At 44.7% G+C, this 14983-nt stretch overlaps 1 protein-coding gene across 4 annotated transcripts in view; it reads left to right on the top strand.

The window, feature by feature from the left end:
- The window catches only part of ADAMTS12 (ADAM metallopeptidase with thrombospondin type 1 motif 12), a 298641-nt gene that overhangs the window by 159903 nt on the left and 123755 nt on the right, over nt 1–14983 (top strand). For 3 of the 4 annotated variants that reach the window (XR_008505101.2, XM_045862685.3, XM_045862677.3), the window contains exons 4-5: nt 10382–10578; nt 11312–11395. Coding sequence is in view for 3 of the 4 variants with exons in the window: in XM_045862685.3 (XP_045718641.1) it covers nt 10382–10578; nt 11312–11395 (281 nt within the window). In the remaining variant the exon portion in view is untranslated. Of the gene's footprint in view, nt 1–10381; nt 10579–10974; nt 11284–11311; nt 11396–14983 lie in introns of those variants that run through there. The other variant, XM_064596806.1, reaches the window with a different exon arrangement.

Below are 14983 nucleotides of genomic sequence, written 5' to 3' on the forward strand. Positions count from 1 at the left end.
GACTTTAGACTATTTAGGAAACAGATTCTTTTTTAAAGATTTTGTTTATTTGACAGAGAGAGACAGTGAGAGAGGGAACACAAGCAGGGGGAGTGGGAGAGGAAGAAGCAGGCTTCCCGCCAAGCAGGGAGCCCGATGCGGGGCTGAATCCCAGGACCTGGGATCATGACCAGAGCCAAAGGCAGACGCTTAAAGACTGAGCCACCCACGTGCCCCTAGGAAACAGATTCTTATAACACATGGGGAAACTCTGCACTCTGTAGCATTTCCTACTTTTACAAAAAACATTTTTGTAAATTGAATACACTATTTTGTAAATATAGTAGGGCTGAGTTTCACTGTGAAAAACAACACAAAAATATGGTAGACAAGAAACCTCTAGCCCTCACTTCCAATATGGGAAACTTTAAAATTCTGGACAAAAAGCTTTAAAAAAAAAAGTAGCCCTTTTCTTTAAATGCAGATAGTGGGGTGGATATGAATATGAGCAGAGCTCTGAGAGGTTAAAAACAAAACACAACACAACACAACAAAAAAACAAAGGGGTGGGGGGAAAGATGGGAATGTAGACAGCAGATGTTCACCAAATGCTAAAGACAAAGATGATGGCTTCCCTGGAGCTCTGAACTCTGGGTTTTAAGTCTGTGTGTGGGTGATATGTTAAGAAGATCATACACAGGACTCATGGCATTGTGTTCCACAGGGCACGAGTGGGCGTGTAGCCTTTCTGAACATGCTGTTTCTGGAAGCCATTTGGGGTGGTCAGTCTTAGTCCTGCTATTTACACAGTGGAGGTATTAAAAGAGAACCCTCTGTTTATTTACACTTAATCAACTTGCTGATCCAAGGAGAGGGATCAGATGCTACCACTTGGAGAGGAAAGGGACCCACCCCTTGAGGGTTATGGGTGAGCAGAGATAAAGCTTATGGACATGGAAGGAGTGATTAACTCATCATATCCTTCAGGATGATATGTTTATGTGTGACAGAAAACTCTAAATAAGATGTATTGATTTGAAATATTGTTATTGAGTGCAAGGAACTCTTCTAGGTGCTGGGTATAGAAGGATAGACAAAATAGCCCTCTTCCATTCTAGTTGAAAAATAGACTTTTATTTATCTCTCCCATAAATGAAATTTGGAGATAAAATGTCCAAGGTTGGTGTCATCCTCCACAATCATCAGGAGCTCAGACTCCTGTTGCCTGTCTTCTGTCCTGTTCTATCTTCTTTGATGTCTGGCTTCCACGTTCTTGTCCAGACCATCCACATTCAGGGCCAGGAAGGAAGAACAGGAAAAGAAGTCCCTGTGCCTTCCTTTTAAGTTCTAGAAGTTACACATGGTGCTTCCCCAAGTGTCCCATTGGTTAGAATTGAGCTGCAAGGGAGGCTGGGAAATTTATTCTTGATTCTAGGAGGCCATGTGCCCAGCAGAAAAATCAAGAAGGAAGAAAATCAAGAACCCAATACTGGGAGAATCGGCGGTCTGACACAGTTACCATAAAGGCAGGCACAAATTGCCTTAGACATGTTCAGTATTTGATATGATACTTTTAGGGTTGGATACAAACCACAGAGCAGGAGTGTAGACAGATGGGAAAGGGACACTGAGCTGAGAGGGTCCCTACCTTAGGTTGCCCACTACCTTAGAATGACCTTGATTTATCTGGATAACATGGATTCATTTCTCCTCCTTGGGACAACAGTTGGCTGTAGGTCCTCGTGAGTTTTAAGAAAAACCTGCTAAGCGGTTGGGCTCATATTTATTGAACACGTACTATGTTTCTAGGATTTGGTCATCTTTAAAGTACTGCCAGGATAGGTAGATCAGGAGTTCCAGAGTGGGCCTTTTCTTGGAAGGTCCTGCTGAAGCCCACAATCAGCCCTAAGTAATTGGTAACATGGTCCCGTACTGGTCCATCATCCATCTCCCCACAGATGAAAGGGCTCCATTCTTCAAGAGCCCCCTCCTGTCTCTCCCACTTTTTCAGTGGTTCTACTTAAGTCATATGCTTTTCTGGTCCATCGAGATGTACACCTTCATTGAGACCAGAGAGAACCCTAGAAAGAGAACATAAGCTACTTGAAGAAATAGGTACCCTGTATTTCTGTTCCCACTCTGTAGCTCCTGGAAAAGGCAGCCTTTCCTTCATTTCTACAGATCATCTTAGATTGACAGATCCTTATCATCTGAAGAAGCTTCAGCACTCATTTAATCTGACTTCCTTCCTGAGCTAGGAATCCTTAAAAGCTGTATTTCCTAAGTGATGTGCCATGGAACAAGGTATTAACGAGAGCTCTGAAAGCAACAAGTCCCAAGGTCAAGAGAGCTTGGGAGAAGTGTACTAAATTCCCTGCTTAGATTGCAGTATAGCTAGTTATTTATAAACTGGTGCAATTCTATATTCTACTTGAAAATGTAACTGTGCAGGAATAAACTCTTTCTGAACACCTTTGGAAATGGAGAGCTCACCACCGAGGACCTAGAGGCTATGTATAAAATGCCTTTCATGATGCCTTGGTGAAGTGTGAAAGTCCCTTGGTTATTCACCATTTCCTTACTAAGCTAAGGAAAGGCTGTCATTAGGGTTCTATCAACGTTTCAGCTTGCTGGGACTCATTATTCTACTTGGTTGATTATTTAAATTTTTGGTTTTGTCGTCCTCTTCTGTCCCTAGCTGCCTCTTCCACATGGGTCTTCATTGTGAGAAATGCATCAGCACGTTTCTTTCTTTTTTTTTTTTAATTTTATTTTATTACGTTATGTTAGTCACCATACAATACATCATTAGTTTTTGTTGTAGTGTTCCATGTTTCATTGTTTTCATATAACACCCAGTGTTCCATGCAGTATGTGCCCTCCTTAATATCCATCACCAAGCTAACCCATCTCCCCACACCCCTCCCCTCTAAAACGCTGTTTGTTTCTCAGAGTCCATAGTCTCTCATGGTTGGTCTCCCCCTCCAATTCCCCCCCCTTCATTTTTCCCTTCCTTCTCCTAGTGTCCTCCATGCTATTCCTTATGTTCCACAAATAAATGAAACCATATGATAATTGACTTTCTCTGCTTGACTTATTTCACTTAGGATAATCTCCTCCAGTCCCATCCATGTTGACATAAAAGTTGGGTATTCATCCTTTCTGATGGCCGAGTAATATTCCATTGTATATATGGACCACATCTTCTTTATCCATTCATCTGTTGAAGGGCATCTCAGCTCTTTCCACAGTTTGGCTATTGTGGACATTGCTGCTGTGAACACTGGGGTGCATATGGCTTTTCTTTTCACTACATCTGTGTCTTTGGGGTAAATACCAAGTAGTGCAATTGCTGGGTCATAGGGTAGCTCTATTTTTAATTTTTTGAGGCACCTCCACACTGTTTTCCAAAGTGGCGGTACCAACTTGTGTTCCAACCAACAGTGTAAGAGGGTTCCCTTTTCTCCACAACTTTTCCAACATTTGTTGTTTCTTGCCTTGTCAATTTTTGCCATTCTAACTGGTGTAAGGTGGTATCTCAATGTGGTTTTGATTTGAATTTCCCTGATGGCTAATGATGATGAACATGTTTTTCATGTGTCTGTTAGCCATTTGTATATCTTCTTTTGAGCAGTGTCTGTTCATGTCTTCTGCCCATTTTTTGACTTTAACACGTACTATGTTTGTGGGTTGCCTCTTTGTTTTGTTGACTGTTTCCTTTGCTGTGCAGAAGCTTTTTATTTTGATGAAGTCCTAAAAGTTCATTTTTGCTTTTGTTTCACTTGCCTTTGGAGATATAGCTTGATGTGGCTGATTTTGAGGAGGTTACTGTCTATGTTCTCCTCTAGGATTTTGATGGATTCCTGTCTCATATTGAGGTCTTTCATCCATTTTGAGTTTATCTTTGTGTATGGTGTTAAAGAATGGTTGAGTTTCATTCTTCTTTATCTTTGTGTATGGTGTTAAAGAATGGTTGAGTTTCATTCTTCTGTACATAGCTGTCCAATTTTCCCAGCACCATTTATTGAAGAGACTGTCTTTTTTCCATTGCATATTTTTTCCTGCTTTGTCGAAGATTATTTGACCATAGAGTTGAGGGTCCATATCTGGGCTCTCCATTCTGTTCCATTGGTCTATATGTCTGTTTTTGTGCCAGTACCATGTTTTTCTGTCAGAGGATGAGGAAAGGAAAGAAAGTGTGTGGGGTTAGATCTCAAATCAGTGGAATTGCTTGTCATTGTGAGTGTTAGCAATGAATGAAATTGACAATTTAAAATAAGATAATAATGGATCATATTGTTTTATAAATTCTCATTCTGATTATCGGCTCTCTGGAGCGCTTTAAAAAAAAACAAAACAAAGAAAACCCCTCCCTTTCACCTGCACTTGATTTAATTATGTTGTTATTTTGGGAGGTTTCACATTTCCAAAATGATTCGTCATTTCCTTTCTCCTTTTCGACATGTTCTTAATGAAGTGAGGGCATTGCCAGCCAGGACCAGTCAGCCTTTGGGAAGCATATATCATTTGATTTTTTCAGGTACTTATACTTTTTGTCCACAGCCCTAAACCTGGGGAGTACTTGCTTTTGACATTCCCTGCTTATTAACACTTAGACTCTTGTTGCTTCACTTGTTTGTCATTGAAGACCTACATCTTCACTTTAGCAGTGGCCAGTTTTGAGAAATGGATAGTCTGTTACCTAAGGACAAAAATAGTTTTGGTTCATAGTGAATAAAGTAGACTTCTTTTTACTGAAAATGAGCTTCCTGGCTGAGGCATTTCAGATCTACCCAAAGCTGGTCCGAAGAGACGGACACCTCCGGCAGCTTAACTATCATTGCTGCTGAATATGAGCACCAGTACTGACATTCAGCTCAGCTGGGAAAGGCAACTGTGTTCTCCCAGGAAAGGGGTCTGGTCGTAAGTGTGTGGTAGCAGCAAACTGATGAGTCGTATGGGCAATGGAAGGTGTCTTTGCTCAACTGGAACAACACCCAGGGCTGAAAGGACCCTTAGAGATGGTGTCATCGGGTGGTTTAGCTCTGCACGTGGACTCCCTTTCTGTGCCATCTGCCACGTGTGCCTTGGGATTCTTTCTTTTCCTTGCTTTTTGCATAATCTTTGTCTGAAGAAAGGGTTCTGTTACTAAAATACATTTTTATTTTTTTATTTTTTGTTTTTTTTAAGTAATCTCTATACCCAACATGGGGCTCGAACTCACGGCCCTGAGATCGAGAGTCGCATGCCCTACCGCCTGAAGCAGAGAGATGCCCCTAAAATACATTTTTAAAAGTAGGAGTCCAGTTCACTTTCCTCATTACATGCGGGGGGGGGGGGGCAGTGAGGGGGGGAGGTGACGAGAACACTGCTCCAAGGTCATGGGACCTATAAGTGGCTCAGTACAGGAGTGGTTCAGTCCAGGCCCATGGTGTCGGGGAGTGAACAGTTGTCAATGGTGGGCCTGAATAGAAGCTTTCTAGGTCCTATCAGACTTAAAATGTCCTTCCTTTTTCCTGGTGCCATTTCTCCAGCCACCACATCTGGGTCCAGGACATCTTCTCTCAGTAGGTTATGTCTGGACTGTACAAGAGAAGTGAGACATTGTTTCCAGAAAGCCAGTAGCAAAAAGTCACGAATTACCTGTTGAGCTTCTCCTACACAAATTTCCTTCGAGCTTTGCTTAGGACTGGTAGGGACTTGGAGCTTTGGGGTCAGCTGGTGTCTGGTCCACCTTTTCCCCTAGGATGACCGTCTTTTTTTTTTTTTTTAAAGATTTTATTTATTTATTTTGACAGAGAGAGAGAGAGACAGTGAGAGAGGGAACATAAGCAGGGGGAGTGAGAGAGGGAAAAGCAGGCCTCACAGCGAGCAGGGAGCCCGATGCAGGGCTCCATCCCAGGACCCTGGGATCATGACCTGAGCTGAAGGCAGACGCTTAATGACTGAACCACCCAGGTGCCCCTAGGATGACCGTCTTGAGCTAATCCTTTCTACTCCCCACATTGCAGTTTCCAGCCAGAGGTTTCTCAGGACCCCCACCCCTATCTCCACACCACCAATCTAAATGACATTCAGACTGACTCATCTAAAATGCTGGTCTGCTGGGGTGCCTGGGTGGCTCAGTTGGTTAAGCATCTTACTCTTGATTCTGGCTCACGTACTGATCTCAAGGTCCTAGGATTGAGCCCTGTGTGGGACTCTGCACTTAGCGTGGAGTCTGCTTGGGATTCTCTTTCTCCATCTCCCTCTGTCCCTCCATCCCTTTCCTGCATGTGCACATGTGCGTGCTCTCTTTCTCAAATAAATCTTTAAAAAACAATTTTTTGTTTTAAATGCAGGGCTGCTGCTTATTGGCTTAGAGAGTTTAAACAAATTTTGTAACCTCTCTGAATTTCCTATTTCTTATTTTAAAATGGCAATAATAAGACTTATAAAGTTATTGAGAACTAACTAATAAAGGATCAAATAAAAGTGCTTATCACAGGCCAGCCTCTTGTTAGGCGGTGGCTGTCAGTGATCGTGTTGCTGCTGAGCTTTGTTTCAGGAACCTCACCCAGGCTGGTGGTGGGAAGGGGGCAGTCAGGGCCCTGGGTCTCATTTGTCTAGAAGCTGTAGGGTGTGGCCTGGAGAAGGTTAACCTGAGAGGATCTTCGTGGGGGCAGCTGGGCCTCAAATCTGGCAGTAGGTGCCGTTAATGGCCCGTTTGCAGTTAGTGGTAAGTAACGCTTTATAGGCCAGGCAGACATCCCCCCTCTCTATGAGAAATCTGTGCATGAGGCAGCGGAAGAGAATCGAGGTGAGGGAACAGCTGAGTTAGGGACAGAGGCAGAGCCTTGAGCACGTACCTCAGTGGAGACGTGGCTTCATTGTCCGGGCTAGAAGCTCCTGGCACGCTGAAAACATCCCTTAGAGTCCAGGTATCATTTCCTGGGTCTTCTCCCCTCTGTGTTCACTTGCCTTGTTCCCTGGTCATCCTTGAGCCTCCTCCAAGCCCCTGGCTCCAGCCATGCTTCCTCCCTGTCTGCAGACGACCTGGCCCCCCCGGAAGGCTGAGAGATGGGCCGCAGGTAAAAGCTCTGCTACCCCGGAAAGCTCTAAATGAGAGAGAGCTCCGTGAAGAGCTGCCTAAAGCATGCGGGGTTTGCGGAAGGGAAAAAGAAGTCCATCGTTTGTATTTTGCAGAGATCCGTAGGCCCTTGGCTCTGTTAGCACAGAGAGCTGCCCTTCTCTAGCTTCAGGCCTGGGAAGAGTCCGCCCTGGGTCAGGACTGGAAATTGTCCTGATGTAAACTGCCCACGTGGCTAGATTTCGCCCCCTAAAACAAACACTTCACAGTCTCAGTGTGGAGAATTCTTTAATTGAAATGAGTCATCCCAGAGGGAAAAGTAGAGAGCGCTTGCAGTTTTCCTGTATTTGTGATTCCTAAATTGTGTCTGATTCATCTTCAGTTTTTCCTTTACCCACGCATCAAGCCTTTACTGGGTGCCACTGTTTGCCAGACATGGTGTTAGGCCCTCAGGACAAAGCTACAGGAGATGCCCTTCTGTGCTCACAGCCTCACTGGAAGCCCCCTGAAGAGCAGGGAGCTACAGCAGTGTGGGAAGCTCTCAGTGTGAGGCCTGCCCAGAAGCCATCCCAGCCCAGAAGAGGCATCTCTGAATAGTGTGTGTGGCGTGGTGTATGGACGGAGCTGTGTCCTCCCAAATTGCCTCTGTGCAGACCCTAACTCCCTGGGTGACTGTATATGGACATAGGGCTTTGGGGAGGTAACTAAGGTTAAATGAGGTCATAAGGGTGGGGTCCTAATTCAACAGGATGGGTGGCCGTAGACGAAGAGGACGAAAGAGAGATCTGTCCACATGCACACAGTGAGGAAAAACCATGTTCGCAGATCGTGGGACGGTGGCCATCCGCGGCCAGGAAGAGAGCCAGTTTTCCGGCCAGCTCTTCGCCAGAGCCTGCACTTGCTGCCATCTGAGCTTGGACTTACAGCTTCAGGGACTGTGAGAAAATAGTTTTCTCTTGTTTAAGCTATGGTATTTTGTTATGGCAGCCTGAGCAGACTAAGACAGTCTGTGTGTGTTGGGAGGGGTGGCAGGGTCAGGGGAGCTTTCTAGAATTGTTGGCATCTCACCTGCCCCCGAGGAGCTGTCTGGCTTTGTCACCAGGCCTTGGAGATAAATGTGTAGGGCTGACTTCTTGTACAGCCTAAAATTTTTTGAACAGAAGCGTTTCTTCTGTTAAGTCTGGGATGACGTCAAGAGAACCTCACAAAGTCGGCCTAGATAGATACGATCCTCTTTTCCTGCTCGGTCCCATCAGGGCCCAGATTGAATCCCACCACTGCTGCAAGGCTTCTGGCACCATCCGTGATACAAGAGACATCTCTACCTTGGGAATTATCTGAAACCTGATGACATTTTCATTAGCACGAGCATCTGGCCTTTAGCAAGTGCTTAGCTTAGGTCTTGTTGGAACACGTCTTCACCGGACTGCATTCTCATTTCCACGTTTCCTCCTACCTGCCCTTTTATTTACTGAGAACTCGCCTGTTTGCTGGAAATAACTTGATGGGCTATAAAGCTATCTTTTGTTTTTTTGCTTTAAACTCTGCTGATCGATGTTGAGATAAAAGGTGGAGGGGGGTGGGTAAAGGCAGAGACGTGAGATAAGAAAGGACTGGGAGAAGCAGAGAGGTCACCTTTATCCTACCAGTGTCCCCCCAGCTCCTAACCATAGGCACCTGAGGCTTGAGCGGAGTGGCACCCACAGCTGCAGCCTGTGGCGGGGGTCCTGCTCTTAATGAACGGGCTGCATATCGCACCCTCTGTGCCAACTGTAGGGAGCCGGCCGAAGCCTCTGAGAGCGGGGGTGGGTGACGAGCCTACATGGCCAAGGGAGGGGGCTCAGGGAGAGCACTGTGCATTCCTGCAGCTTGGAGGAGGTCTGCCCCCACACGGCAGGGACAGGAGGGATTGAGAGAAGGAGATCACACCTAAGCGGGTTGATAGGATTCCTCTGCTTGGCCTGGTCTGCTAACACCCCTTCCCAGACACAGGCCCCATGTGGGCTCAAGTGTGGCTTGCTCCCTGGCTTGCACAGAGAGATTTGGAAACATAGTCTGAAGCGTTCCCATGAGCTTTGAAAAGAGGGTGACAGACGGGGGGATAAGTGGGGTGCAGAGTTAGAACCCGTTGAAAACATCTCTGGAGATTTCTGAGGGAAGGCATACTTATCCGTGTAAAGCAGGTGGAGAAGGAAAGTAGAACGTTGTTCTCCCACAGACAGATGAGGGGTTAACCATCTCCTCATCTGCAAACCTTCACAAGACTTCCCTGCAAGGCTAACATAATCCTGGTTATTTTACCAAAGTATGGCTTTATTATTTTCAAGTGAAGCTCATAATAAATGAATTTGAAATTACAGACTTATGATTATGTCTCTCTCTCTTTTTTTTTTTTTTTGGTAACTACTCCTCAGTGTGTTCTGACTTCACATAGACAGTGAAACTGAGGCAGCGGGAAGGGTTACAGAGCAAATTAATGTATCGACTCTACCTTCATACCTTCTAGAAGTATATGCAGCTTTTCCAGCTTACATGTTCTCCAGTTGTATGCATGTTTACTCGGTGGGAGACAATGTGGCATATATGAAAACCGCATGACTCTAGGGCATAGAAAACCCTGGATCTTCTGGACCATAAAATTATGAGCTGTGTGACTTTGGGGAAATTATTGAACCAGGCATTTTGAACATTAATTTTCACATGTGCAAAACAGAGATAGAAGTACGTCCCTCAAATGTTCATGAGGATAAACAACTTGGCGTTTTAAAACCCTGTACACTGCTTGGCGTATAGTAGGCACTGAATAATTTAGAGGAGGAGGAGGAAAAGAAAAAGTTCCCAGTTTTGATTATAACATCTTCTTAATAGTGAGGGACCTATTTAATGAAATAGGTAGTAATTATTTCAAAGAAGTACTTTGAATCCCTGTAAGATGCAGATTTCAGTTATCTTGGTCATAATCATTCAAATTGGTCCCTTCTTCCATTTCAGGCATATATATAAGAACATTGTATTCCTGGGACGCCTGGGTGGCTCAGTCAGTTAAGCGTCTGCCTTCGGCTCAGGTCATGAACCCAGGGTCCTGGGATCGAGCCCCACGTCGGGGTCCCTGCTCCTTGGGAAGTATGCTTCTCCCTCCGCCTCTGCCTGCCACTCTGCTTGTGCTCTCTGTCTCTCTCTGTCAAATAAATAAAATCTTAAAAAAAAAAAAGAACATTGCATTCCTACATTGTTAAACATAAATTAAACTTATGGCCTTGAATCTTTAAAACATAGGTGAGTAGTATATGGAGATACATAGCGTTAGCCCCGTGTCTTCTGTTTAATGTTTAGACAGTCTTGCCACCTCCCAGAAGGTGGAGCTACAGCGAGAGAGGTGGGAGAGGAACCACTGGCCCAGCAGAGGCCTGTCTCGGCGTTCCATCAGCAAAGAGCGATGGGTGGAGACGCTGGTGGTGGCCGACACGAAGATGATTGAGTATCATGGGAGCGACAGCGTGGAGTCCTATATCCTCACCATCATGAACATGGTAAGTCAGACTGTGGGGTGGGGAGAGGCAGCTGGGGAATAGGCATCACCCTCCAAAAATAAGAGAGACCTTTTTTGTTCTTTTCACATGTATATATGAATCTATTCCCTGCCTAAATGAGGAAGGATGGAAATTCAGGACCAATTAGTCTGTCTCTTAAAAATGCATATCCTAGGGAAGTTTGGAATTTATCACGTATTTTCTACTAGGTATTTCTCAAGTGACTCAGTCCTTTTAGTATGAGTTTATCTCACCAATTTATATTAGTGCACAGATAAGTAAACTGAGGCAAAGAACTAGAACATGATTTCCTACAGGTAGTTAGAATTGGAATAAAGTTAATGACCCCTGATTCCAGATTTCCCTTTCTCATTCTTGATGTTTCTGCCTCCCCAGAGAGAGTGTTAGTCCTGTCGAGATGGGGAAAGGTATTTGCCTCCGGAACTGACAATAAAAGAGAGAAAGACCCTGGGTCGGGGAAAGGGTCAAAGAGAAGAAAGGCACCAGTCCCGCAAGCAGACAGCCAGCCAGTCACCTTGGAAAGGTTGCCTTTAGGTATCATAATGTGGATTGGGCCGGGGGCATCTCTCACTCTTCGTTGTACTCTCCCCAGAATTCCTGACCTCTAAGGTGACATTTATTTTAAGTGCATCACAATGCTATTTCCCCCCTCCTCTGGCATTTATCTGTTACCTATTCATGTGAGCTAATGGTTTTCCATTTCTGACTCTAGGTCACTGGGTTGTTCCACAACCCAAGCATTGGCAATGCAATTCACATTGTTGTGGTTCGGCTCATTCTACTTGAAGAAGAAGAGGTAAGGGGTAGTTTCTCTCCAGTCTTCTGACCTGTATTCTTACACTCACTACCTCCTTGACAGGACAGCTCTCGATGGACAAGAAAGGGAGCACCAGGAAGGTGTTTAGAAACCTATTGAGAAGGAAAATGATATTTCTGTATTATTTTCTTGGGAATTTTGTGCTGTCAAGTGGGAGATGGAGAACATTTCTGAGATAGACATCATTGGAATCACCTGGCAGTCATTTTGTCTAGTAACACACAAATCAGATTTAGAGCAGGGACTTAGAATGTTCCACAGTGAAAAAGACTAAATCATGAAATGGTTGCGTGGTTTCAGTAAAAGTTAAAAGGGACATGGAAATGTTGAACTCTTTATAGTGTTTATTTACCTCTTGCATATTAATACATACCCCTCAACTCTGGGCTGTCTTGTCTCTCTGTACTTTTGCCCTTGGAAATGTCATCTGTTCTCAGAGACTTACATGTCTTCTACATGCTGAGACTCTCAATTTCTTCTTCAAACCCAGACCTCTTCCTTGTGCTCCAGACTCATGTCCTGATGCCTCCTTGCCATTTCACCCTGAATGTGTCAGAGCCCACCCAAACTTGCAAACTCAGTAAGTCCACCGTGGCATTCTTGATTGCTCCCAACCCGATCATCTCAATTCTGCCTGCCCCCGTGCTCCAGCCCTCTGTGGTACCCATCTCGCTAACCACGCATAAGCCTGGGAGTCATTCTTGAATCCTCCTCTTCTTATTGTCCACATTCAACAGCAATGCCCACAATGCTACCTTCAAGATCATCTCAAGACCACCCACGGTCCATCATCTCTACAGTCATTACGTTGCTTTAGGCCTTATTGTAATCTTACTGCAGGGAACTCCCAAATGGTCTTCCTGTTTTAAGACTTACCCTCCATAATCCTTTCTCCATATAGCAGTTAGACTGGTAATCTTTTTTTTGCATTTTAAAAAATTATATTTGACAGAGAGAGACACAGCGTGAGAGGGAACACAAGCAGGGGGAGTGGCAGAGGGAGAAGCAGGCTTCCTGCGGAGCAGGGAGCCCGACGCGGGGCTCGATCCCAGGACCCTGGGATCATGACCCTAGCCGAAGGCAGACGCCCAACAACTGAGCCACCCAGGCGCCCCTAGACTGGTAATCTTAAATGAAAATTGAGTTGCTCCACTGCACAAAACTGTTAAATAACTTTCTGTTGTTTTTAGAACAAAATAAAAAATTTCTACCGTGCCCTGCAGAGACCTTCATGATCATGCCTCCATCCCCCTTTCCCGTCTTTCCTTATGTTGCTCTCTGCCTTGTTTCCCACCTCGAACTCCCTGGACTTCAGGTAGGTTCTGGAACACGCATGGCCTTTTTCAGCCTCATGGCTTGTGCAACTTATGATTGCCAATGCCCGAAACACCCCTTCCATGGCTCTACTGATGGTTGGCACGTTCTCTGGCACCTGTCAGATCTCTGTTTAAATGCTGCCTCTCCAGAGAAGTGTCAGTGACCAGCCGACTCAAAGCCAACCCCACTTGCTGTTCTCCATCACAGAATAAGCTTTACTTCCTTTATTGGTACTTCTCTCACAGCTCATTGCTATTCTGTATATCTATTTACTCTTCTCTTGCCTGTCTTAGCCACCATCACAATGTGAATTCCTTCTTTATTCTTGGCTGTATCCCCAGCACGTAACACAGTGCCTGGGACATGAATGAATGAAGTGACATTCAATGAAGGAATGAACCAGCCAACCTGGTGAAATGCCTTTACAAACTATTGACCTTACCTAGCAGCTGAAATATGTGAAGAATGGCCTCATTCAAGTCTCCCTCTGCAAGACACCTGAGGTCAAAAGGCTCGAGGCAGGATTTACTGTTTTTTGGCCTCCACAATCAGAAGACTGAAAAACAATCATATCTGGAGCCTGGATCCATTTTCCTTTTTCTCTCCCCTACCGTTCCCCACTTAACGAATCACTCAAGGCATACTTTGGGTATCTTGGAATACTGATGGATGTATTATTTTTCCTTCCTGTGAACCTTTTATTATGAAAATTTTTCTAAAACTTAGAAACCAAGCAACACAAAAGCTATGTATCTTTTCAATGTCTAACATGACCTATCTGACTCTATGGGAATGCAATTTTGCCTGATTTTTAAGTGCTTATTGAGTAGGTCCTAGACACAGTAAAGTTAGGTATTAAGATGCAGAAAATTGGGGTGCCTGGGTGGCTCAGTCGTTAAGCGTCTGCCTTCGGCTCAGGTCATGATCCCAAGGTCCTGGGATCGAGCCCCACGTTGGGCTCCCTGCTCCGCGGGGAGCCTGCTTCTCCCTCTGCCACTCCCCCTGCTTGTGTTCCCTCTCTCGCTGTGACTCTGTCAAATAAATAAATAAAACCTTAAAAAAAAAAAAAATTTGCAGAAAACTGACAGGGTACAAATAAATGATTTTTGTCCAGAAGAAGTGAAAATAATTTGTATCTAGCAGAGAGCTCTCTGAAGGTTGCGGTTTTATTGGTCTGTTGACTAATTTTGTATCTAATTTAGCAATCTGATTCCAGCATTCTTTCTTTATAGTTTCACCAGCTAAAGTGGCATCACTTTCCTGTATCTGCCTTTGAACCAGCTTGGACATCTTATCTATCTTCTTATTAATGAGTTAAATACATCCCTAACATGCTCACTATATATTTGTATGAAAATTACATTTTTAGCTTTGTAAAAGTTATACTTTGATACTTTGGAAGACAAATATCCACCATTGTATAATGATCTCTCTTACATGCATGCATAACTGCAGAATGTGTAGAAGTTTAGGGTTTTCAAACAAACAAACAAACAAAAAGCCAAGGAGAAACTCCCCTCTGCAGTCCCTGTGGGAGTGCTAGTCAGACCTCAAAGTGTGCCTTCCATGGATCAGGCCCCTTAAAACTCCACATCTCTCCATCCCTAGGAAACAATGCCCCTTGGAGACTGTGGAAGTCTCCTGATCAGATTGGGGGGCCACCAAAGGTGGGGTGACCCAATTGGGTGGAGGCCAGCAGCATGGGAGGTGGAAGAATTGACTTGAGACAGAGCAAAAGGGATAGAAGTCTACTGAACCCACTGCCAGGGAGCGGCAGGCAGGACAGCAGGGGAGAGACTGTCTGCCGGGAGGCAGTGTGGAGGCTGTAGTTAAGAAGGAAGGTGAGGACGAATGGGAACATATGGAATTTTCTTTTTTGGTGTCTGGGTGTCAGTTGACCCATTGGTCAGCTAGGGCTTATGGGTATTTTGAGGTGGGTTGCCTAATAGGCCTGTCTGTATTTGGGGGGGAAGGTGTCGCTGTGGGGTCTTCTACCTTACCTGTGTTTCCATTGTTCACGTTGGTTGCCTAAAAGCAACCTCAACAGAATCCTTTGAAAGAATTTGGCAGCTACCTCTCTGACTCCATCACAATAATATTGTTTTTCTTCTTCCTGTTCTGATTTTGCAAGAGCAGAGATGCAAATGATTTGCTAAAAAACAAAACAAAACAAACAAAAAACATGGCTTCCTTCCTTTTACTTGCCAAATATCTTAGACTTTTACAGAATCTCCCTCCATGTGATACAAG

Source organism: Mirounga angustirostris, unplaced genomic scaffold, assembly GCF_029215605.1.
Source record: "Mirounga angustirostris isolate CCGP_5_RB_7025 unplaced genomic scaffold, mMirAng1.0.hap1 SCAF_7, whole genome shotgun sequence".
In the NCBI taxonomy this organism is placed as follows: domain Eukaryota; kingdom Metazoa; phylum Chordata; class Mammalia; order Carnivora; family Phocidae; genus Mirounga; species Mirounga angustirostris.